The 24,116-nt window shown below is 40.5% G+C and overlaps 2 protein-coding genes across 2 annotated transcripts; both read left to right on the top strand.

The window, feature by feature from the left end:
* Positions 1-3,555: 3,555 nt before the first annotated feature.
* Positions 3,556-13,507, top strand: LOC125299541 (C-C motif chemokine 4 homolog). Its single transcript, XM_048250857.1, has 4 exons — positions 3,556-3,581; positions 11,811-11,896; positions 12,512-12,623; positions 12,733-13,507. The coding sequence occupies exons 2-4, from the start codon at positions 11,827-11,829 to the stop codon at positions 12,848-12,850; spliced, it is 300 nt and encodes a 99-aa protein (XP_048106814.1). The 5' UTR covers positions 3,556-3,581; positions 11,811-11,826; the 3' UTR covers positions 12,851-13,507.
* LOC125299540 (C-C motif chemokine 4 homolog) lies at positions 3,559-4,901 on the top strand. The gene is made up of 3 exons (XM_048250856.1): positions 3,559-3,667; positions 4,307-4,418; positions 4,511-4,901. The coding sequence occupies exons 1-3, from the start codon at positions 3,598-3,600 to the stop codon at positions 4,626-4,628; spliced, it is 300 nt and encodes a 99-aa protein (XP_048106813.1). The 5' UTR covers positions 3,559-3,597; the 3' UTR covers positions 4,629-4,901.
* Positions 13,508-24,116: the final 10,609 nt, after the last annotated feature.

Here is a 24,116-nt window from a genome sequence, read left to right as displayed (position 1 = left end):
AAGGTAATTATGTTTCTAATTTAGTTTACTACACTGCATATTAGTTTTGCCTATTTACTGTACATCATCTTCACCTTTATTTTTGAAAGATAAATTTGCTATGAGCTGCAGGATACACTAACCACAGCATGCACTTGCTCTTCTCAACATGGCCTGGAGCTCAGTTTAATTTCACTTTGACTGTTGTTTACAGACTTTTGTCATCTTTTGTTATTTCACAAATGACTCATGTCATTTATGATGTATTATGTTTCATCTTAGCTTTGATAGCACAGTATGAAAGGATTTCCAAAGAAGATTCATGCTATTAACTAGTGGTACAACCACGACACCTTATCCTATTGAATTTGAAAGTGTTAACACTTGAAGCGCATTTCTATGTAGGTCATCTAACCACTTCAATATGGTTATGGTTATGGTTATGGAATTTAGCAGACGCTTTTGTCCAAAGCAACGTACAAATAACAACAATACAAAGTTTAATTTAACAGTAAACAATTTAACTACATTAAAGAGAATAGCAATAATAAACAACAGTGCTCAATCAATAGCCTAATGAAAATAAATAAATACTATAATATACAAACCATATATGCTTAATAAACTAAGTGCATGTTGAACAGATATGCCTTTAGACCCCTCTTGAAAGACCCAAAACTATCACTGGAACAGAGAGCACTGGGCAAGTCATTCCACCAACAAGGAACCACTGAGGAAAAAAGTCTTGAATTTGACCTAGCATTTATGGCTGGTCGACACAACAGACGCTCATTAAAAGACCGCCGTGGATGGTTGGGGATATATATCTTGATCACTGAATTAAGATAGCAGGGAGCAGATTCAGGCAGTGTCCTACATACGACGGAGTATTAGGGACACACATGAATAAAAAACAAATATTTTTGCCATGATGAAATTAAACTCCACATGTCGACTCTAAAGTCGACATGTCGACATTAAACTTGACATTTCGAGAATAAAGTTGAAATGTCATGTTGACTTTAATCTCGATGTGTCGACTTTAAATACAATTTAAACATACAGTTTAAGCTATGTACACTTCCCACAACTCCAATATTTGACAACCATGAATGGTAGGCCTACTTCAAATAGATGTTACTTCAGATCATTGCTGCTACAGTACGTCTTGGTGAATGTCCTCATTGCCGTCATCGTGAAGCGCGTATATCTTGCGGTTATGGAAATACCATGCACATAGGTACATGTTTCCAATGATATACTGTTTCTATAATACAAAATGTTATTTCATTATGTTTTTACATGGGTAAGGCCACCGCACATCCAAATAAGTGCCCTTCATGACCCACAGGCCGTCAGTCTCCATATGCTAACATGGCAAAACCCATCTTTCTAAAACTGCTTTTCCATGTCTCACCTGCATAAAATATAGTATAAACACAGATATGTGTGCATTCTTAGAATACATGGGGCTGCCTGGTCGGGGCAACAGCATTTGTCCCTCCATAGACATTCAGGCTGTTTTGCATCCATTACAAACAAACATGCAATGTGAAAGTCTGGGATTGGGGAGATTATTTACTGTAGTAGTCTAGGCAGGAAGTCGAACCTTAAGATGAAAAACAGTCTTTAACTAAAATAAATAAATAAACCACTAATGAAGTTTACTTTTGACCATCAAATTTATCGCCTATAACTCAAGGACGGGGTGATAAAAGGACGTAACAGGAAAGTATTTGGCTGAGCAACGGAGGTTCATATGTTCTGTTTTGTCTAAATGATGTCTGTCTATCGTTGTTGTACTCAAAGAAAACTGGAATGAATCGTTTGTCCCCCTTTTCAATCATCCCAGGTTGTAGGCTACCCTTTGGAGCGGTCGCTCTCCAAAGTAATTCTGATGGACATGTCAAGATAAAATGTCGAGATTAAAGTCAATATGATATGACAACTTTATCCTTAAAATCTCGAGTTTAATGTCGACACGTCGAGATTAAAGTCGACATGATATTTCAACTTTATTCTCGAAATGTCGAGTTTAATGTTGACATGTCTCGTCATGGCAAAAATATATTTTTTTCTTCATGATTGGCCCTAATACTCCGTCATACCTATAGGCCAAAGTGAGAGATTTAAATTTAATTCTGGCCACTAGGGAATTAACTCTGAAAATGTGTATACACACACTTTTTTTTTTTCAAAACAAAACAAAAACAAATGTTCATAGATAGCAAATTAAAGGGAAACATGGCAGGATTTCCCCCTCTGCTGGAGAAATTGTGCAGTATGCTATTTCAAACTGTGGAAAAAGGTAACGATAAAGCACATGGATTTGTTTACAAGCTATCAAAACGGTTAGCATAAGTTCGGCAGACAATGTGGATGTTACAAGGTAAGAAACACGATTTAAAACGAGTTTCTTGTTTCTCACTTCTCTTTCCGGGATGGTAGTCTCAATGTTGCAAGGTTGGTTTTCCGCCTGGGGACGCTAGGGGCAGCGGGAAAAGCCACCATTTTCACCGGAACAGGTCATTTAACCATCCAAATGATTTCTAAACGGGTTTATTACGTTGAAATAGTTGCCAAGTCCCCCTTTAACAGGTATATTAATTATATTACAAACTATATGACCTAATTGTGCAGTCTTGATTTGATATTGCAATTCAGTCTTCATTTGCTATACCTAATAGAAGCCAACAGCAGCCCTGATCACAGCCAGCTGTAGGATAGATGACCCTGATCTCTCTCAGTACATGTGCAAAAACAATCCAGTTTACATGCTAAGTGAACAGAACCCTTCAGCGTTTTGAACATTCTAACAACATCCCACAACTATGTAAGGTTTACTAGAACGTTATAAAGTCCAACTGTAATCAGAGTGTTTGATTACTGTACATCATAGACTGTACAGTCTATGGATTACATGGTCATGTCAAGTCAAGTTAATTTATTTACATGACAAATTTAATCTGAGTGAAAAAAGTACTCCAGGTTATCTTCTCCGATTTTCTAAAATTGGAGTTCAATCTGAGAACTCTGTTTGTTTGCATGTAACCGCACTGAATGTGTGAATTAGTGCCTGGATTTAACAGCTCAGCTGTGTTGTATCAATAAGGCAATATAAGTGATGTTATAAAGTTATTTGTAGATCTTTTTTGTGTTTGGCAATACCCTTTGATACTATATTACGTGACCAGGCAAGATTCAGACGCTGACTTGTGACAAAATAAGGAGACTTTAATGTGCTACAATGTTTCCGTCTTGAGGAGGGGGAGAAACAGGAAGCACACACACACACACACACACACACCCACACTCTAACAGACACACCCACACTCTAACACACACACACACACACACATACAGACACACACACACACCTTGAAATTTCCCTCTCCCCCAACCCACAACCACGAACCCCTCCTCTTCCTCCCCCTCCTCCACCACCCCTTGAAGTCACTTCTTCCCTAATGGCAGGAAAAGTGTTTTTTTTGTTGTTGCATATAGTGGAAAGTGGGCCGGCCTAAGCGGTAATATAAACCACAAGACAGCAAAGGCCATCAGTCAATCTGTGAACTTCTAGACACCTGAAGAAATCTAAAGACATCTGAAGACGTGAAGATGAAACTGTCCTGTGTTGTTGCTGTTGCTGTCCTTGTTCTGGCCCTCTGCTCCCAGGGACAAAGCCAGTGTAAGTTTGACTTTTTTTCTTTTCTTTTTCTTAATTGTTCATAACTGTATCAGTATGTTTAGCTATGGAAACAGATTATAAATTGATAAATTGAGCAAAACACTGTTACCATTTAAAATTGTGTAGTATATTTTCAAATTGCAGAAATGTGGTGGTGTGTTCATGATTTCAGAGAGCAATAATCCATAGGACACCATGGAGTAGATTCACCTTTCGCTACAAAACAAAACCCCTCAATTTCAGCCCTTATAAATGCCTTACTTTTGACCTTAAAACCCTTCTATAATTAAGTAGTTTTTAAGTAAAAATGTGCATTTATTAAGGGTCGATTAAAGAGAAAACCTACTGAATTACCCCCCTTAATCAAGGAATCCCTGAATTAACACCTTAAAATGTAGATTAAGGGGTCACACCTTAACATGGCATTTAAGGTCAAATTAAGGCCCTGTTTAACAAATTAAGGAATTTAAATTAAGTGGTTTTGGTATGTTTTCAGGGGCAATTTAAGTTAAATTTTAGTACATTTCATAGTGTTTGTGCGTGTGTGTATAATTATTTGTATGTTACTGTGCACACTCATGTCTGTGTCCTTACATGTTTAGTCTTTCAATTGACTAACAATCTCAAATTCTATTTTAGCAAGCTTTGGACCAGATAAATGCTGTTTTAGTTATTACAGCAAGCCAATTCCACCTAGAGCCATAAAAGGCTACAACCGTACTAACCCCAGTTGCACCAAACAGGCAGTGATGTAAGTATTTCTTACCCTACTTCCACTTACTTTTTCATTTTGTTGATGTTTGTTTGGTTCTCATACTGTTTTTGATTTTTTTTTTCTCTAAGCCTCATCACTGTGAAAGGCAAAGAATTGTGCGCCAACCCAGAGGTCAAGGAAGTCCAGGAGATTATGGACAGAGTGGACGACCTGTTTGGTACCCCGGCACCCATCCATTCCCGTTAACACGTGACCACAGACGACGTCCACCAGCCCTGCGCTCCTTTCTGAGATGTCCATGTACACTGCACCTCAGAGTCACAGTGAATGTAACAACCTGTAACTCAGTTGCTTTGTTTTGCACAAAAATACTATTCTGCATTTTCTCCTTCATATTTCTGTAAGAGGGCCCTTTCAATATAAGGCCTACAGATAAATAAGTTTGAGTAATAAACCTGAGAATCACGCTTCTGTACAATATTACTCTGACCAGGTTTTAATAAATGTATTTTGGCTACATACTGTATCTCAGTTGCTGTGCTTAATTCCTTGTGTTACATTTACATTTATTTATTAATTTAGCAGACACTTTTAATCCAAAGTGATTTATGTCAATTATATTACAAGGGATTACACTGTCTCCAAAGCAAATTGGGGTTAAAGGTGCAGTCAGGGATTTCGTAGGAAGTAGCGTTTGTTTGTGTTTATGTTTACATTTATTAGCAGATGCTTTTGTGCAAATTTCTTTTTTATATATTTTAACCCAGGACGAAACAAAACATCTCACCCCTATCTTCAATCTTCCTGGAGTTTTCGTGTTGTTTAGGGGACGTGCGAGTTTTCGGAGCCTGGGCTGCCTACAGAGATCAGGTTTTATTTACAGTGTACTCACGGAATGGGCATCCAGCAGTTGTGAGGAGATGATTGCTGAATGTGGCAAACAATGGTATGGGCTTGAAAGTGCGTAAAATCCCTGACTGCACCTTTAAGTGCCTTGCTCAAGGGCACAACCAAACCTGGAAGCCAGGAATTGAACCCACAATTTTTCATGCTACTGCATGCTAGCCCAGCTCCTTAACCACTACGTTACCATCGCCTTGCCAAAATGTTAATTTATTTAGCAGATGGTTTTATCCAAAGTGACTTACAACAATTATATTACAAGGGCCATTGTCCCCAGAACAACCTGGGGTTAAGTACCTTGCTCAACGGCACAATGGTGGCAGCCAGGAATCAAACCCACAACTTTTTCTGACTACGGCATGCTAGCCTAGGGTGACCAGACATCCCAGTTTAACCAGGACAGTCCCGATTTAACCGGGACAGTCCCGATTTTGAGATGTGTGTCCCGAGTCCCGACAAAAGCCTGTCAGGACACTAAAATGTCCCGGTTTACACCAACCAATATTAAAGTGTCCCGGTTGTCAGAGATTACATACCAACATGGTCTTATTATAGCCCATTAACTAAACCCATGTAGAGAGACTGTAGCCTAAAGCCTAAGACTGTAGCCCTAAGCAGTCAATCGTAGCAGTCTGCATAATCTTTGCAATCAACATTACAATGTATCCGTAAACATTGTTGCAATGCCTCTTCATATCTGCCTCGTTTTAACGGTTAGGCTACGCTACGAAACGTCATCATTCTCAAAATGACTGAGTTGAATCATGCATGTCTGAGTAACAGGTGAACAATGTTTAGGAGACAAACAAAGAACTTGTGCTTTTAATAACAATATTTAATACATTTTCTCGGGGGTGACACCCCCGAAACCCCTATAACTTTTGGGGAAAAATGTCTGTGTCTGTCTGAGCTGCAGCATGTTCACATTAAATGCAGTCACGCACAAAGTGTCCCAGTTTTAGTTCTGACAAATCTGGTCACCCTATGCTAGCCCAGTCTTTAACCACTACGCTACCACTGCCCTGTTCACTCCTATATGTCTTTCATGTAGTGATACACACGTACTGTAGGTAACATAAGGCGACGGAAGAAAAATAAAAAATTTGGAGGACACATCAGCAATGGTGGAGAGCAGTTGTTAGAAACTGCTCAATATTTAGCGTACATGTGTGTCTCCTACACACACACACACACACACACACACACACACAGCACAACATCTGGGGTGTTAGTGATGTTACAAAACACATCATCAGAGCTTTTGAAAAAGTCTGGTATTACGTGCGTGTTTGTACATACAGTAGGCATAATTCTTCGTAAACATGACCTAAACAGAACTGGCAAGATCAGCAATACAGTCATGGCGTGCTGTGTAGAGTCCTTTGTACATATTACAACCACTTACTGTACAATATGGGCAACTAATTTAAGGTGGTTAGAGGATGCATTATGCAGTGTGGATGGTGATTTTCAGGATCTGGTTGGTAGCACCTGTAGTCTGGCCAGTCAAAGAGACACACAGACACACACACACACACACACATACAAGCATACAAACTGTTACTCAACACTTTGCCTCATGCCCTGACCACCAACCCCGCATAGGAGAGAGTGGGCCGTCTTAAGCGGTAATATAAGCCACATGACAGCAAAGGCCATCAGTCAATGTGTGAACCTCTAGACACCTGCATCACCTCTAAAGACACTGGACCAGATGAATGCTGTTTTAATTACTACAGCAAACCTGTTCCTCCCAAAGCCATAAAAGAATATAAAATGACCCATCAAAGCTGCCCCAAAAAGGGAGTGATGTGAGTTTTTTTCTCCTCTAATAGGTCTTCCCAATTAAATTACTTTACATAACGTTATATCCTCACACTGTTCTTTCTTTTTTAAAGTTTCATCACTATAAAGAATAAGACGATGTGTGTCAACCCGGAACTCGAGGAGATCAAGAATATTATGGACACACTGCTGTTTGGTACTGAAGTCACCAGTTCTCATTAATGTGTGACCACCAGTGAGCTCCCTGCTACACATGACTCCTCCGTGAGATGTCAGTGTATACTGCACCTCAGAGTTACAGTGGATATAATAGCCTTTAATTCAGCTGCTTTGTTTTACCAAAAAATATTATGTATTTTCTCCTTTGCATTTCTGGAATAGTACCCTTTCAAGATGAGACCTATAGATAATAAGCTTGAGTAATAGACCTGAGAATCACTCTTCTGTACAATATTACTCTGGCCAGGTTTTAATAAATGTATTTTGGCTTCATATCTCAGTTTCTGTGCTTAATTCATTGTCACTAGTTTTAACCAACTTCATTATTTGTCAGTACAGGCAAAGCCATTAGGTGCTACTACTGCACAGCTATTTGCAGCTATTTCCTGTATGTGAGAGAGGAGCATTTTGCTGCTGAGCTTTTGCCTGTGGCTGTGGTTTGTGGTTCTAACACTGAGTGTAGATAAAGTAGTGTGAAGCCAAACAGACCTAGTAAAATTCATCAGAACTGATGAAAAACAAAATTGTTTTCCTGATGTGGGTTTGTAACCACATGAAAATAGGCTCTTAACATACATTTTCACTCTTGCATGTATCTATTTTGTTTATGACTGATAGAGCCCGTTAGAGTCTGCCCAGACCTATGGCCCAGACTCAGAAGCTACTGTACATCCACAATGTTACATCTTCTGTCCAAGTGTGTGAGTTAAGGTTGATGTATCAGAGATGGTTGATGAATTATCTCTGTTATGATATAAAATGTTAACGTAATTTCGATCTCTTTGTATGTCTGGGCATGTGAAGAAATTGACAATAAAGCAGACTTTTGACTTTGAAAATGCATCCATTTTTGTCAATGTATGCAAAATTCCCTGTTCTGTAATAGCAAGTTATTTGCTAGTTTTGGATTAAAATACCATAATGGGCTTCCTAAGCAAGTACCCATGAAAATGATAGAGAACATGGTTTGTTTTTTAATATACATATGTATGTATATTATTACTGTTGTTATTATACTCCTCTTTATTTCTTTTCTCTTTTGTATATGTATGTTTGTTTAAAAAAAAAAAAAATGCCGGACATACATGTAAACATCCAAAAAAAATGTTTTAAAAACAAGGTTTTCACAGGGATCTCGTTGCTTTGATAGTTCATTTTTACAGAGGTGAGGAGGCGCACTGGTATCTCCCTTCCTGCTGCTCACAGAGAGAAGTGCTGACACATCAAGGCACCACGGTGAGAAGGCCGTGTGTTAAAAATGGACTGCGATGAATGGCGTAACTTCGGATCCCACAAACCGACCGACACCAATGTAGCAATCTCTTAGACCTTTTCCACCAAGAGAGAACCAACTCCGTTGTGGTACGTACATGCTCCAGATGTTTAAATGTTTAAAGCATTTCAACCAAAAACAATTTGGTTTGGAACCTGAAAAGTTAGTCGGTTAGCTGGCACCAGAAAATAACTGTTTTTTTTCCTGTGAAACTGGAGTGGGTGTGTCATTCTGCAGTTGTACACGCAGCAACCTCTGTCGATGACGCATCCTTGGTTCTGTTCAAAGTTGGTAGATAGCACCAAGATTCATAGCACTCTGAATGGAACCGGTTCTCTGTTGGCCCGGAAAATAAACCCCCCAGGCAACCTTTTATTATATACAACACTTATTTATTTGGCTGACACCTTTGTCCAAAGTGACTTACAGAGGTCAGTTATTACATGGCCTGTCCCCCCGGAGCAACTTGAGGTTAAGTGCCTTGCTCAAGTGCCCAATGGTGGTAGCCGACAACCAGACCACAACTTCTCTTTTCTGCTGCATGTTAGCCCAGCTGTGTAGCCAATACACTACCACTGCTCTATGCCTTTTATTCAAACTCAACCTTAGACACTGGTACAGCATGGCAGACACACAGTGGGCAAGGGTGTCACATAACATAAAGACATAAAGAATTTTTAACGGGGACAAAGGCTGAAAAATAGGCCTTAATGACCCACTGCCCCAGAGCGAGATGTGTTTCAGGCGTGTGTTCTACACAGGATGAGCGGTCGCTTTAACCATATAACATAACACAAACAAGTGCTGTAGAATTTTGATATATAGATAGATAGATAGATAGATACTTTATTGATCCCCGGTGGAAATTCAATTAATTCATATTTTCTGATGTGTGCTGTACACTATCATCATCATCATCATCACCATCATCATCAACGACTCAGGGTCTATTCAGAAAACACAAAAATAGTCCGTAATAACACGCAGCCCCATAGAGATTCAAACTGTGGTTCACACCTGTGTCTCACACCACCTGAGTGGCTGCTCTAACCTCTTAACCCTCCTATTGTGTTCGTTTTATGTTTACTAGTTTTGTGCTCCCGGTCAAAAATGACCGCTGCATTATAACTTGTTATAAATCCAGAGTAACAACACACATATTATCATGTAATGTTGTGATAGACCTTTGTAACCAGTTTTGTACTTCCATTTGCTATTTATGGCCTGCAGGCCTCACTGACCTGAGCTCATGCAAGTCAGATAGGGGAAGATTCTATTGGGAAAAGGTTCCAGTGGGGGCTGGCATAGGGGGAGTGAGGGTGTGTTTGTGTGTGTGTTTTAATGTACAGAAGCACATACTGTATGCAGTCCATCTGATCAATAAGTATGTGCCTAGACTCAATTTTATACATTGACCATTTTCTCACCCATTCATTTCTAATGGCCGGTCATTTTTGACCGGAAATACACATGGGTGTTCTTAAGTTAAATAAAACACTCAAATTGTTATAAAATTATCAAAATTTGTTTTGTGTGTTCAGATGCCCTGTATTCAAGTCAATGAGCCTCATGATGGTCAGAATAAGTTAACAATATTTTTGAGAGAAAAGAATTGTCAATCAGTCACATTTGACCGCGAACAAAACAGGAGGGTTAACATGTGCACTTATATGAAAGATAATCAATGTGGCAACAGCTGTATCCTTGTGATAAAATTTATTATAGTGATATACATTTCATAGTTCAAGTTTTTCTGGTTTTTGCTTTGATGTCTCACTCATACTGTCTTACTCATACTTACTGGTATCAATACTTGTTGTTATACTAACTTACAGTATGTGTTACTTACAGTACACCATATCTTAACTCTTGTAAGGTGTTCGGGTCTGTGGCGATTGTTGTCTTTCCGCACCTGCTATTCACACATAAAGTTACAAAATTGTTACATTTCAAGCATTTACACTGTTCTGATTACAGTAGGTTCTAAGACATAAGCATATTTTTTTACCTTGTTTATAACTGAATTACCTCATTTTCTCACAAAAAACAAAAATCCTTAATGTGATCTCACAGGAGTAAATGGCAAGTATGAACCATAAATGATGTCTATATCATTATTAGTTGACCTAAAGTAAACATCTGATACAATTTTTTACAGAAATTGTTATAGCTGTATTAATTTAAAAGCATAATAATGTGGTGGGTTTATCAGACTCGGGAATGTTGGCTGAGTAACACAAATATGAACACCTTACAAGGGTTAAAGTTTGTAAAGTTTGGAGTAAAATAACCCTGGAAATACATATCTATGAAAGACAGATGTAGGTCACCCAACCACTTCCTCAAGGGCTTTAAAAAAATGAGTGTGCACTTTTTTCATTGCAAAAATGTATGTTTGTAGATAATATCATAGTGCCACTATTTATACATACAGTGCAATATATGGCCTAAACAGTGTAGTACTTTGCTAGGATGTAGTATACATGAGGTACTGAACCCTGATAGCAGTGATCAGTGAAATAGATTGACCTGTCCCAATGTTTTAGATCCTGTCTGGACTCCAAAGCTGTGCTGTGTTGTGCTGTGTCTGTGAGGTGGGCATAGACAGTATATGGCCATTTCCAAATAGAAGAACTAGGTAGAAACAAGGTAGAAACAGGAAGCTGGGCTGCTATGCAGGCACACATACACACCAGCACACTAACACACGTACAGTATACACACACACACACACACACACACACACACACACACACACACACACATACAAACTCCCTCTCACACACGCAAACACACATACATACATACAGTACACACTAACACACACATACACACGCACTGTCTCTTTCTCTCCTCACACACACACACACATGCACTAATACACAAAACCACACACACACACACACTCCACAAACAGGCACACACGGAGTAACACGCACACTCTAACACACAAACACTCTCTCTCTCTCTCTCTCTCTCTCTCTCTCTTCTTACACACAAATGCTAACACACCAACACTGTTTGGCCCCATTGTATCACCCTCCAATACCTCAACTATCCACCACCCCCCCCCCTCCACCACCTATAGTAATGTTGATGATGTAGTCTTTCTAATGGGCAGGGAAAGTTCATTCTCTCCAAAGTGGGCTGTCCTACACACTAGCCTCTTCTGACACAAGCTGTGTTCAAAAAGCCCCAGACAGTCAGTGTGTGACACACTTCTGGACACCTGCATCACCTCTGAGGACATCTGAAGACGTGAAGATGAAACTGTCCTGTGTTGTTGCTGTTGCTGTCCTTGTTCTGGCCCTCTGCTCCCAGGGACAAAGCCAGAGTAAGTTTGACATTATTATTTTTTTCTAAGCTGTACATAATTGTTCATAATTGTGTTAGTTATACTACGGGAGCAGCCATGGCCTACTGGTTAGCGCTTCGGACTTGTAACCGGAGGGTTGCCGGTTTAAAACCCCGACCAGTAGGAATGGCTGAAGTGCCCTTGAGCAAGGCACCTAACCCCTTACTGCTCCCCGAGCGGCGCTGTTGTAGCAGGCAGCTCACTGCGTCAGGATTAATGCGTGCTTCACCTCACTGTGTGTTCACTGTGTACTGAGTGTGTTTCACTAATTCACGGATACATGCAGAGGCCAAATTTCCCTCACGGGATCAAAAGAGTATCCTGTATATACTTATACTAGTATGTATAGCTATGGAAACAGAATATAAATTGAATTTAAAAAAAAAACTGTCTTCTTTTCTAATTGTGTAGTATGCTTTCAAATTGCAGAAATGTGGTGGTGTGTTCATGATTTATGAAAGCAATAATCAATATGACACTAAGCAGTTGATTCACCTCTGCATGTGTGTGTGTGTTACTGTGTATGTTCACATTGGCATATACAGCATACATTTAGTCTTCTGACTGCCTAATAACACTCACATTTTATTTCAGATGTTGATGGACCGGATAAATGCTGTTTTAAATATTACAGCAAGCCAATTCCACCTAAAGCCATAATACGGTACTCAGTTACTCACCCCAGCTGCACCACAAAGGCAGTGATGTAAGTATTTCTGACTTTACTAACAGCCCTACAGTACTTACCAATTAAGTTACTTTTTCATTTTGTTGATGTTTGTTTGGTTCTCATACTGTTCTTGATTTTTTTTAAGCCTCATCACAAGGAAGGGCAAAGAAGTGTGCGCCAACCCAGAGGTCCAGCAAGTACAGGACATTATGGAGAAACTAGACGACCTGTTTGGTACCCCGGCCCCCACCGATTCTCCTTAACTTGATGCAAAAGTTAAAGTAGCTGTGTCTCAACGTTGCTTGGCAACCATTCAAATAGATGAAATGCTGTGCCTTTATTTTATGAAATTCTGCCAGAAAAGCAATTAGCCACTGAATTTAGAACAGCTGGGTTTAAGGCTAAGTTCTAAATTCAGTGTAACCTACGGCCTCTCGGGGTTTATTGCATAACTACTCTGCACCTCAGAGTTACAGTGAATGTAACAACCTTTAATTCAGCTGCTTTGTTTTGCACAAACATACTCTGTCTTTTCTGCTTTCGTATTTCTGGAAGAGTATCCGTTTAAGATGAGCCGTATAGATAAAAAAGCTATTTTTGTCCCATGTAGCAATGCACACTTGGCATATATGATGCGTAGCTCATACTGTAATTGACAGGACGATGAAAGAAACACAACAATAAAGTTGGAGGACACATTAGCAATGACTGTAGAGTAGTTGTTAGAAATTCCTAGCTTGGAAATTCGCCAGATAATCTAGCCTACAACAGTGGTTCTCAAATGGGGGTACGTGAAGGCACTCCAGGGGGAACGTGAGATTTTAAAATATAAATGTTTTAAATGGTTCATTTTATAGTTTTAAATGGTTATATGGTCACTGTTTTCACTACATTAGTTTGAATCATTTGCAATAAATTTAGTCAAGGATTATTAAAATTTAAAATGTTCAAAATAGTTTTTTTTTTCCAAATGCTTGAATTTTGGATGTGTTTACCAGTTCCAAAGTTGAATCAATTATACACTGATGGCACAGTGCTCTGTTTTAAGTCTTTTTTCTAAACTAAAAAAATGCTTTGCGCTGGTTAGGGGGTACTTGGCTAAAAAAAAAATATTTCACAGGGGTACATCACTGAAAAAGGTTGAGAACTACTGGCCTACAACACAATATCTAGCTGCCACTGAGAAATAAATGGTAAAATTTATCAGCCACTCAATAGTAAATCATTATTCTGTACCTGAAATCTCCCAGTCACCTCCATACTTTGCCAGCATTTGTCTGGTGCTACTTTCTCTCCCTGGTGTCTCCCAGTTCGACAATGACCACAGGATGGATTGCTGTCATATAAATAATTACATGTCACTACACCTAGACTACTACTGCACAGCTATTTGAAGCCAGTGGCGGACTGGCCGTCTATTTGAAGCCAGTGGCGGACTGGCCGTCTGGATTCTGGGCACATGCCAGAAAGGGTTTCGTCAAATGGGCCACTCAGAATGTTGGCCACTCAGAATGTTGGTTTAAGTAACTTTCTGTCAGCATGGCACAGAAATTCACGCACACTTTATGTACACACAGGCCTTACTAAACATTTCCCAACGTCATCCATCAGAATTATCACCTCAATCTGGTAGACAATTAATTAACTTTTTAGATTTTATCGTAACATGACGGCTGACTGCTACTTATCCCATTAAGCCTATCCTTTAGGCCTACATCACGGTCATGTGTTAGGGCCGTGTGTTATTTGCAAAATGCCAGGGCCGTTTTTGATCCCAGTCTGCCACTGTTTGCAGCTATTTCCTGTATGTGAGAGAGGAGCATTTTGCTGCTGAGCTTTGCTTGTGGCTGTGGTTTGTGGTTCTAACTCTGAGTGTAGATAGAGTAGTGGGAAGCCAAACAGACCTGGGGCCTATTGCACAAAACTAGGATAAGGGATTAAGCCGGGATATCTTGGTTATCTAAAGCTATTTTTGTCCCATGTAGCAATGCACACTTGGCATATATGATGCGTAGCTCATACTGTAATTGACAGGACGATGAAAGAAACACAACAATAAAGTTGGAGGACACATTAGCAATGACTGTAGAGTAGTTGTTAGAAATTCCTAGCTTGGAAATTCGCCAGATAATCTAGCCTACAACAGTGGTTCTCAAATGGGGGTACGTGAAGGCACTCCAGGGGGAACGTGAGATTTTAAAATATAAATGTTTTAAATGGTTCATTTTATAGTTTTAAATGGTTATATGGTCACTGTTTTCACTACATTAGTTTGAATCATTTGCAATAAATTTAGTCAAGGATTATTAAAATTTAAAATGTTCAAAATAGTTTTTTTTTTCCAAATGCTTGAATTTTGGATGTGTTTACCAGTTCCAAAGTTGAATCAATTATACACTGATGGCACAGTGCTCTGTTTTAAGTCTTTTTTCTAAACTAAAAATGCTTTGCGCTGGTTAGGGGGTACTTGGCTAAAAAAATATTTCACAGGGGGTACATCACTGAAAAAAGGTTGAGAACTACTGGCCTACAACACAATATCTAGCTGCCACTGAGAAATAAATGGTAAAATTTATCAGCCACTCAATAGTAAATCATTATTCTGTACCTGAAATCTCCCAGTCACCTCCATACTTTGCCAGCATTTGTCTGGTGCTACTTTCTCTCCCTGGTGTCTCCCAGTTCAACAATGACCACAGGATGGATTGCTGTCATATAAATAATTACATGTCACTACACCTAGACTACTACTGCACAGCTATTTGAAGCCAGTGGCGGACTGGCGTCTATTTGAAGCCAGTGGCGGACTGGCCGTCTATTTGAAGCCAGTGGCGGACTGGCCGTCTGGATTCTGGGCACATGCCAGAAAGGGTCGCTCGTCAAATGGGCCACTCAGAATGTTGGCCACTCAGAATGTTGGTTTAAGTAACTTTCTGTCAGCATGGCACAGAAATTCACGCACACTTTATGTACACACAGGCCTTACTAAACATTTCCCAACGTCATCCATCAGAATTATCACCTCAATCTGGTAGACAATTAATTAACTTTTAGATTTTATCGTAACATGACGGCTGACTGCTACTTATCCCATTCGCCTATCCTTTAGGCCTACATCACGGTCATGTGTTAGGGCCGTGTGTTGTTGCAAATGCCAGGGCCGTTTTTTGATCCCAGTCTGCCACTGTTTGCAGCTATTTCCTGTATGTGAGAGAGGAGCATTTTGCTGCTGAGCTTTTGCTTGTGGCTGTGGTTTGTGGTTCTAACTCTGAGTGTAGATAGAGTAGTGGGAAGCCAAACAGACCTGGGGCCTATTGCACAAAACTAGGATAAGGGATTAAGCCGGGATATCTTGGTTATCTAAAGCTATTTTTGTCCCATGTAGCAATGCACACTTGGCATATATGATGCGTAGCTCATACTGTAATTGACAGGACGATGAAAGAAACACAACAATAAAGTTGGAGGACACATTAGCAATGACTGTAGAGTAGTTGTTAGAAATTCCTAGCTTGGAAATTCGCCAGATAATCTAGCCTACAACAGTGGTTCTCAAATGGGGGTACGTGAAGGCACTCCAGGGGGAACGTGAGATTTTAAAATATAAATGTTTTTAAATGGTTCATTTTATAGTTTTAAATGGTTATATGGTCACTGTTTTTCACTACATTAGTTTGAATCATTTTGCAATAAATTTAGTCAAGGATTATTAAAATTTAAAATGTTCAAAATAGTTTTTTTTTCCAAATGCTTGAATTTTGGATGTGTTTACCAGTTCCAAAGTTGAATCAATTATACACTGATGGCACAGTGCTCTGTTTTAAGTCTTTTTTCTAAACTAAAAATGCTTTGCGCTGGTTAGGGGGTACTTGGCTAAAAAAATATTTCACAGGGGGTACATCACTGAAAAAAGGTTGAGAACTACTGGCCTACAACACAATATCTAGCTGCCACTGAGAAATAAATGGTAAAATTTATCAGCCACTCAATAGTAAATCATTATTCTGTACCTGAAATCTCCCAGTCACCTCCATACTTTGCCAGCATTTGTCTGGTGCTACTTTCTCTCCCTGGTGTCTCCCAGTTCAACAATGACCACAGGATGGATTGCTGTCATATAAATAATTACATGTCACTACACCTAGACTACTACTGCACAGCTATTTGAAGCCAGTGGCGGACTGGCCGTCTATTTGAAGCCAGTGGCGGACTGGCCGTCTATTTGAAGCCAGTGGCGGACTGGCCGTCTGGATTCTGGGCACATGCCAGAAAGGGTCGCTCGTCAAATGGGCCACTCAGAATGTTGGCCACTCAGAATGTTGGTTTAAGTAACTTTCTGTCAGCATGGCACAGAAATTCACGCACACTTTATGTACACACAGGCCTTACTAAACATTTCCCAACGTCATCCATCAGAATTATCACCTCAATCTGGTAGACAATTAATTAACTTTTAGATTTTATCGTAACATGACGGCTGACTGCTACTTATCCCATTCGCCTATCCTTTAGGCCTACATCACGGTCATGTGTTAGGGCCGTGTGTTGTTGCAAATGCCAGGGCCGTTTTTTGATCCCAGTCTGCCACTGTTTGCAGCTATTTCCTGTATGTGAGAGAGGAGCATTTTGCTGCTGAGCTTTTGCTTGTGGCTGTGGTTTGTGGTTCTAACTCTGAGTGTAGATAGAGTAGTGGGAAGCCAAACAGACCTGGGGCCTATTGCACAAAACTAGGATAAGGGATTAAGCCGGGATATCTTGGTTATCCTGGCTCAATTTATCCGTGATCCAGTTGCACAAAAGCGGGATAGGGGGCAGCAGGATATGTTATGGTATAAATCACCATGGCGATTTATTCTGTGGAGCTAGCCTGCTTCAGACCAGGCTAAGTTCCAGGATCTATTTAATCTCATCCCTTATCTCAGTCAGCAGTCACCACAAACGGACACCAATAGTTATTCCACTGCCCACTACACATTGTTATCACATATACCTAGACCCACTGTCATTATTTAAACGTTTGTGATCATTAATTAACTTTTACATATCGCAATTCCTGACCTGTCATGCGACAATGTGACGCCACGGGAGTGCCTAACCATTTTGGCGGCGTGGTGGTCGCGGCACTAGTTGCAATATTCTCTAAAACAGAGGTGTTGCTGTTTGTTGCTGTTGTGAAAAGGCTATCGCCTACCTACTTCACACCGTAGAAGAAGCAATGAAGCCACTCTAGTTGCCATGGTGAATCAGTGAATCTGTGATCGGTGGCGGGTCTATTTGAGGGAGCCGTGAGCTGCGCGCGACTTATCCAGGATAGGTTTCACCTGGCTTGATGAATCCGTGTCTGCTCATCCTGGCTTGCTCGTTGTGCAACCAATTAAGCCTGTGCGCTCTTGTTTTGGATTCATTGAGCGCAGCTCAGTAACTTATCCCGGATGTCTTAATTCTGCTTTTGTGCAATAGGCCCCTGGTGAGAACCTGTAGTTCTGAGTTTGCTGAAGTACCGTTGTCCACTGCGTGTGGAGGAGGAGGGGCACGGCCACAGTTCTTCACAGTTGACAAACGAGCAGGGAATTAGGGATGCTAGTGTAGCAGGGTACTGTACAGTAAGCAGGTCCTGCTCTCCCGCCCAGTCATTAGCCCTTTCACTGATATATTGGCAGCCAGGTGCTTCCCGTGCGAGCGCTCCTGCCTTTTTCCACTTCCGGAGACCTGATCATGGTGTTGTCGGTGAAATGCACTAGTTTGGCTAAGTAACTGGCGTCACCTCATCGCTGTTTTGCGTTAAGGAGTTGCGGCCGCTGGGCGACGTGATTTGTTCAGTTCGGAACAGGGCCGGTCCCTTGTTAAGATTATATTCTGTGCAGCACGAAGATAAACTCCTGCATTCTGATGCTCGTTATGATTATATTCTGTGCAGCACGAAGGTAAGCTCCTGCATTCTGATGCTTGCCTACGGTGTAGACCCACGCGCATTTTTTATCACATAATTATATGGACTAACTATACCATTTGTATTTTTATACGACACATTTTTATCATCGAAGAAGATTGGCCATTGGTGCATTGCCCGCAGTCACCTAAGGGCTGCTGTTTTGTCTCTGGATGTTTCTTTTTTTGTGCAGTAATTGTATTTTGTGTCTTGTTATTTGTTTGTCTCAGTTCTGTTTGACAAGAAACAGGGGGCCTTAACGGGTGACTAACAGTCTTAAAGCTGCAGTTGGCAAGTCTGACAGATTGAGGGGACTTAGCCAAAATATTGAATGTTTTCAACTCTCATGCCTCTCCCCCACTACCACCAAGCACCCTCTCATTGAGTTTGTGCTCGTCAGTGCACCCCAGATAAGACTGCACCAGACTGTGATTGACAGTCAGATCTCACACAGCCCTGCTCTGGACCAGAAGAACCGGGAGCTGTGGATTTTTGCCAAACAAATAACAGGCTCTAGGTGGAGGTAGAAGTGCAGGTTTTTTTCTAAAACCGGCTGATTTATGTTGTTCTGTTGGGGCATAGTGTTGGTTTCAGTGAATATGCAAAACGTCATGCCAACTGCAGCTTTAAAGTGGGGGAGTCTTGCATAAGCCTACTAGTGTGTCTGACGTGAATTTTCGTCATATGTTGCAGTGCGAGTGTGAGTTGTGTGTCATAACTTGTTTGCAGTGCAGTGTAAATTGCATGATCAATCTCTCTCTCTCTCTCTCTCTGTTCCACCAGTGATCAAGCCCCTGTCTTGTCTATTACAGTATGTCATGTTAAATCATGTAGCTCCATTTTTATAATAACTATATATATTTTTCTAAAAGCACGTCTCTGCCCTGCATGTGTCGAACCTGTGTTGTCAATTAGCAAGGTTAATGTGAATTGGTGACTGTTACTTCCGAGTGGTAACAAATACCCTAGGTGGCGTAGTCAGCTACAACTTTCCCTTTTTGAATCTGCCACATTTTGGCGTACTGTCGGCAGGATTACACTTCATTAAGGTAGAGACGTGTAGGCTATTCTGTTTTTTTCTTTTGGGGGCTTTGTGTGTGTGGTTGATGAGACAGGAGAGACGAAACAGCAGCCTTTGCTTCAGGTACCCCAAACCATCTGGGAGGTAGGTCAGGTCAGGTTAGTATGTTCTGTGAGTGTTGCCCCCCCCTCCCAATCCCTCTCCCCATTTTGTACAGTGTGTGGCTCACTGCAGCGTTGTAGCCAGGGTAGCTTCCCACCTAGATGCCTAGGCCTGGCCTTAGCGAGGCCTGGTCAAAGATTGTTAAGGCGGAGCAAGATATTTCATCAGGAGCCAAAGATATTTCATCAGGAGCCACTTCCGGGAACCCGGATCGCACAAGGGGGGGTCAAAATCCCCCTTAATGCAGAGCAGAGGCGGCGACTGCTCCATTTAAGTCTATGGCCATAGCTCAGAATTTCACCACATACTAAGATCTTGGTTCTATACAGTTAAGAATGTGAATTTTGGGCATGTTTTCATGATCCTCAAACCTTTCTAAACATTTAAATTACCTTTTTAGCATTTTCGAGCATTCCAGTCTGGAGAAAATCGACCTTATATCAGGTGTGAGCCAGTTATTTATTGCACTGCTGTTGGCCTGTTGCAACGTACGCTCATCAATACGTCATCGACACGCCTCTTCATACAGACAGGATTCGATCCCCATTTTGTGCCCATAGACATGAACTACAACGAAGTATCTTGCTCCGCCTTAACAATCTTTGGCCTGGTGTCATTGCCTTTCTGGTCCCCCCTCCCCTCCCCATTTTGTACAGCGTGTGGCTCACTGCAGCGTTGTAGCCAGGGTAGCTTCCTACCTAGATGCCTTTGGGTCATGGGTCGCCATGAGGGCGATAGCCATTAGCGGGGCCTGGTGTCGTTGCCTTCCTGGCGAGATATGTTTCAGGCATGTGTTCTTCACAGGATGAGTGGTCGCTTTAACCACATAACACATACAAGCGCTGTAGAATTTTTATATTTATTCTGATGTGTGCTGTACACTCATCATTATCATCATCATCATCATCATCATCGACTCAGGGCAAGGCTGTAGTCAAAAGTGGTTTGAGTGTCCAAGATAGTGTTAATTTCGTCAGACGAGACGAGAGGAAATATGTTAGTCAACAACCTTTTTTTTCATGACTAAGACGAGACGATGACGAGACAGCAGTAATGTCCTGAAACACTGACTAAGACTATCTTAAGATGCATTATTGTTGACCTAAAAAAAGACGAGACTAAAATGTTTTGCATGAAATAAAACTAAGATAAAATCTCTCTTAATTTTCGTCTACAAAATGAGAAGACAGAATATCTAGCTGTTACGTTTTCAAAATATTCCGAATGAGTTCATACGCAACAGCTTTCCTGTAGGGTAGTCTGCGTGCTGTTGCTGCAACCCTGTGGCTGCAACACGAAACTACATGGAACAAGAACACTGGAGATTTCTGCCAGAGTTAGCAAGCTAACTACCTAAGCTGCCACAATGCTACATACCCAGAAGTTGAAGCTTCTCTCATACAAATTAACATCCCCCAGAATGTCCATACGAAAATGTTCATCATGTAATGTCAACTATTTAACTAGTTAGACTGATGATGCAATGTTTGCTAGCAAGTAAGCTAATATGGAAAGTCCGCTAGCAAGTTAGCTATGGCTAAGATGGAGAGTCTGTTTGGGGAATGTGTTGTGTTTGGGCGCATATCGCCATCTAGCGAGGCGGAGTAAAACATTAATACTTTGGTCTACGACAGTGTTTCTCAAACTTTTTCAGTTTCAGCACCACTTAACTAACCCTAGCTAAAAAAAAAAAGATTATACCTTCTTCAACAGTAGCCTATAATTAGTCTACACTATAGGCCTACTCACTGAACCACTTTGCTTATTGTGTGGATTCATACTGTATGATTTAAACTGGCATATCTTACATAGACAGTGTTGCAGAACTGTTTTTACATACAAGTTGGTTCAATATTGCAAACAACTCATCTATATTATATTTTACCACGCCTGCTTTCCGGACCACTTGGGATAGCTTGTGGACCACCAGTGATTCCCGGACCACACTTTGAGAAACACTGGTCTACGAATATGACAGTGGTCCATTCAAATCTTTTACGTCTATGGTCAAATCCCAGCCGAGCTATAACTGTAGCTCGACTTACCTGTGCATGTAAACATACTGACTGACAAAAAATCAGAATGAGTAATTATAACAGACGAGTAGCCCTGTGGACACACAATATTGTTGGAAAATTGAGATGTGTGAAACACTATTTGACTCAAATGGTAATCAGAAATAATTTGTTATAAAAAAAAAGACTAAAATGTGTTGACTAAAACTGACTAAGACTAAGATACCTTTAGTTTTCTTTTTTGACTAAAACTAGACTAAAATGACTTGAGACTTTTAGTGGAACTAAAACTTGACTAACAAAAATTATATTTGAATGACTAAATATGACAAAGACTAAAAAGGACATTTCGTCACAAGACTAAGACTAGGACTAAATTAAAAATAGGTGACAAAATTAACACTAGTCCAAGACAAGACCAAGTCCAAAACGAGGCTGAAAAAACTAATTCTTAACACCACTTACCTATGTATGTAATTGTTTTCTGAACTACTTCTTTTTACACTGTTAGGTTATACTTCTTCACATAAAAGATGAGTTCTGTAATGTCAAGACACAGCCACAATCGGTGGATTTTGAATAAATTAAACATTTATTTTGTCTGATCATGGTCAGATAATCAATGATTTCTAATTTAGAAAAATAGATTTATTTTAAGCCCGCCCTGGACCAAGTAGAACATCTCGCAAGATCAGTGGCCGAGGCCAAGACAAGTCTGAGTCCAAATACCAGCGAGTACAAGACAAGTCCGAGACCATAAAAAAAATGTCTTGAGTCCGGACTCAAGACCAAGACCGGATTTGAGTACTACAGCCCTGACGCAGGGTCCATTCAGAAAACACAGACAAGACAGACATAACATACACCATGCATTAAAAAGGAAAAGAAATAAAGAGAACTACTGTATAAAAGCAAGTGCGAATCACACTGTTCGCACACACTTTTCGGTAACACTTTACTTGACAGTATCGACATAAGAGTGACATGACACTGTCATGACACATGAACTCTAACCTTAACCCTAATCCTAATCTCTAACCCTAATCCTAACCCTAACCTTAACCCTATCTTGTTATGACAAAAACCGAATAACACTTAATGACAAGCGTTATGTCATAAATGTTTATGACTTGTTTATGACACATTCATGAGAGTCATGTCAATCTTATGTCAATACTGTCAAGTACAGTGTAACCCAATTTTCTTTGCTTTTCATTGTTTTACCATTTACAATAAATTACTTTATTACCGATCCCGATTCCCCTGTCAAGCTTTATTTGAGTTCAAAGAATCCAACAGCACCCAAATGAAAGGTAAGCAATGTGGCAAGTGTTTGTAAGATCCTTGTGATAAAATATATTACAGTGATATACAGTACGTATGGTTATGTGGGTCAAGCATTTCAATTTTGTGCTTTGATGTCTCACTCATACTCATAATACTTGTATGTGCATACTTATGTGTTACACCATATTTGTAAAGCTGGGAGTAAAATAACCCTGGAAATACTATGAAAGACAGATGTAGGTCACCTAACCACTTGTTAAGGGCTTTCATTGCAGAAATGTATGTTTGTAGATAATATCATAGTGCCAATATTTATGCATACTGTGCAATATATTGCTGAAACAGTGTAGTACTGTTGGTATGATGTGGTATACGATGTATGAGGTACTGAACCCTGATAGCAGTGATCAGTGAAATAGATATGACCCTGACCTGTCCCAATGTTTTAGATCCTGTCTGGATTCCAAAGCTGTGCTGTGTTGTGCTGTGTCATCGAGATGGACATAGATAGTATATGGCCATTTCCAGTTCTCACGGACTAAACATGGTACATCATGGCGTGACCAAGCAAGGACACATGATGTGTGGCAGAAGGTGATTTCCATGTGCTGCTGTGTTTCCGTCTTGTAGTTGTGTCGACGAAGAGCTGCGTCAAAGATGAGGAGGGGGTAGAAACAGGAAGCTGGGCTGCACATGCAGACACATGTGCATGTGCACACACACACACACACACACACACACACACACACACACACTAGCACACAAAAACACACATACACACACTAGCACACAAACACACACACACTAGCACACAAACACTCACACTAGCACACAAACACACACACACGCACACATACATACAAACACATACAGTACACATAACACATACACACACACACAAACTCTCTCTCACACACACACACACACACAAACTCTCTCACACACACACACACAGACATACACACACACAAACACACAAACTCTCTCACACAAGCTTTGCCTCTTGCCCCAAAATCCTCTGATGTGTCAACCCTGCCCCCCCCCCCACCCCGGCCCCCCTCCAAGTGGTGCTGATGATGGAGTCTTTCTAATGGGCAGGGAAAGTTCATTCTCTG

The sequence above is a fragment of the Alosa alosa genome, chromosome 8, assembly GCF_017589495.1.
Source record: "Alosa alosa isolate M-15738 ecotype Scorff River chromosome 8, AALO_Geno_1.1, whole genome shotgun sequence".
Taxonomy (NCBI): Eukaryota; Metazoa; Chordata; class Actinopteri; order Clupeiformes; family Clupeidae; genus Alosa; species Alosa alosa.
This window is presented reverse-complemented; position numbering and strand designations above follow the sequence as displayed.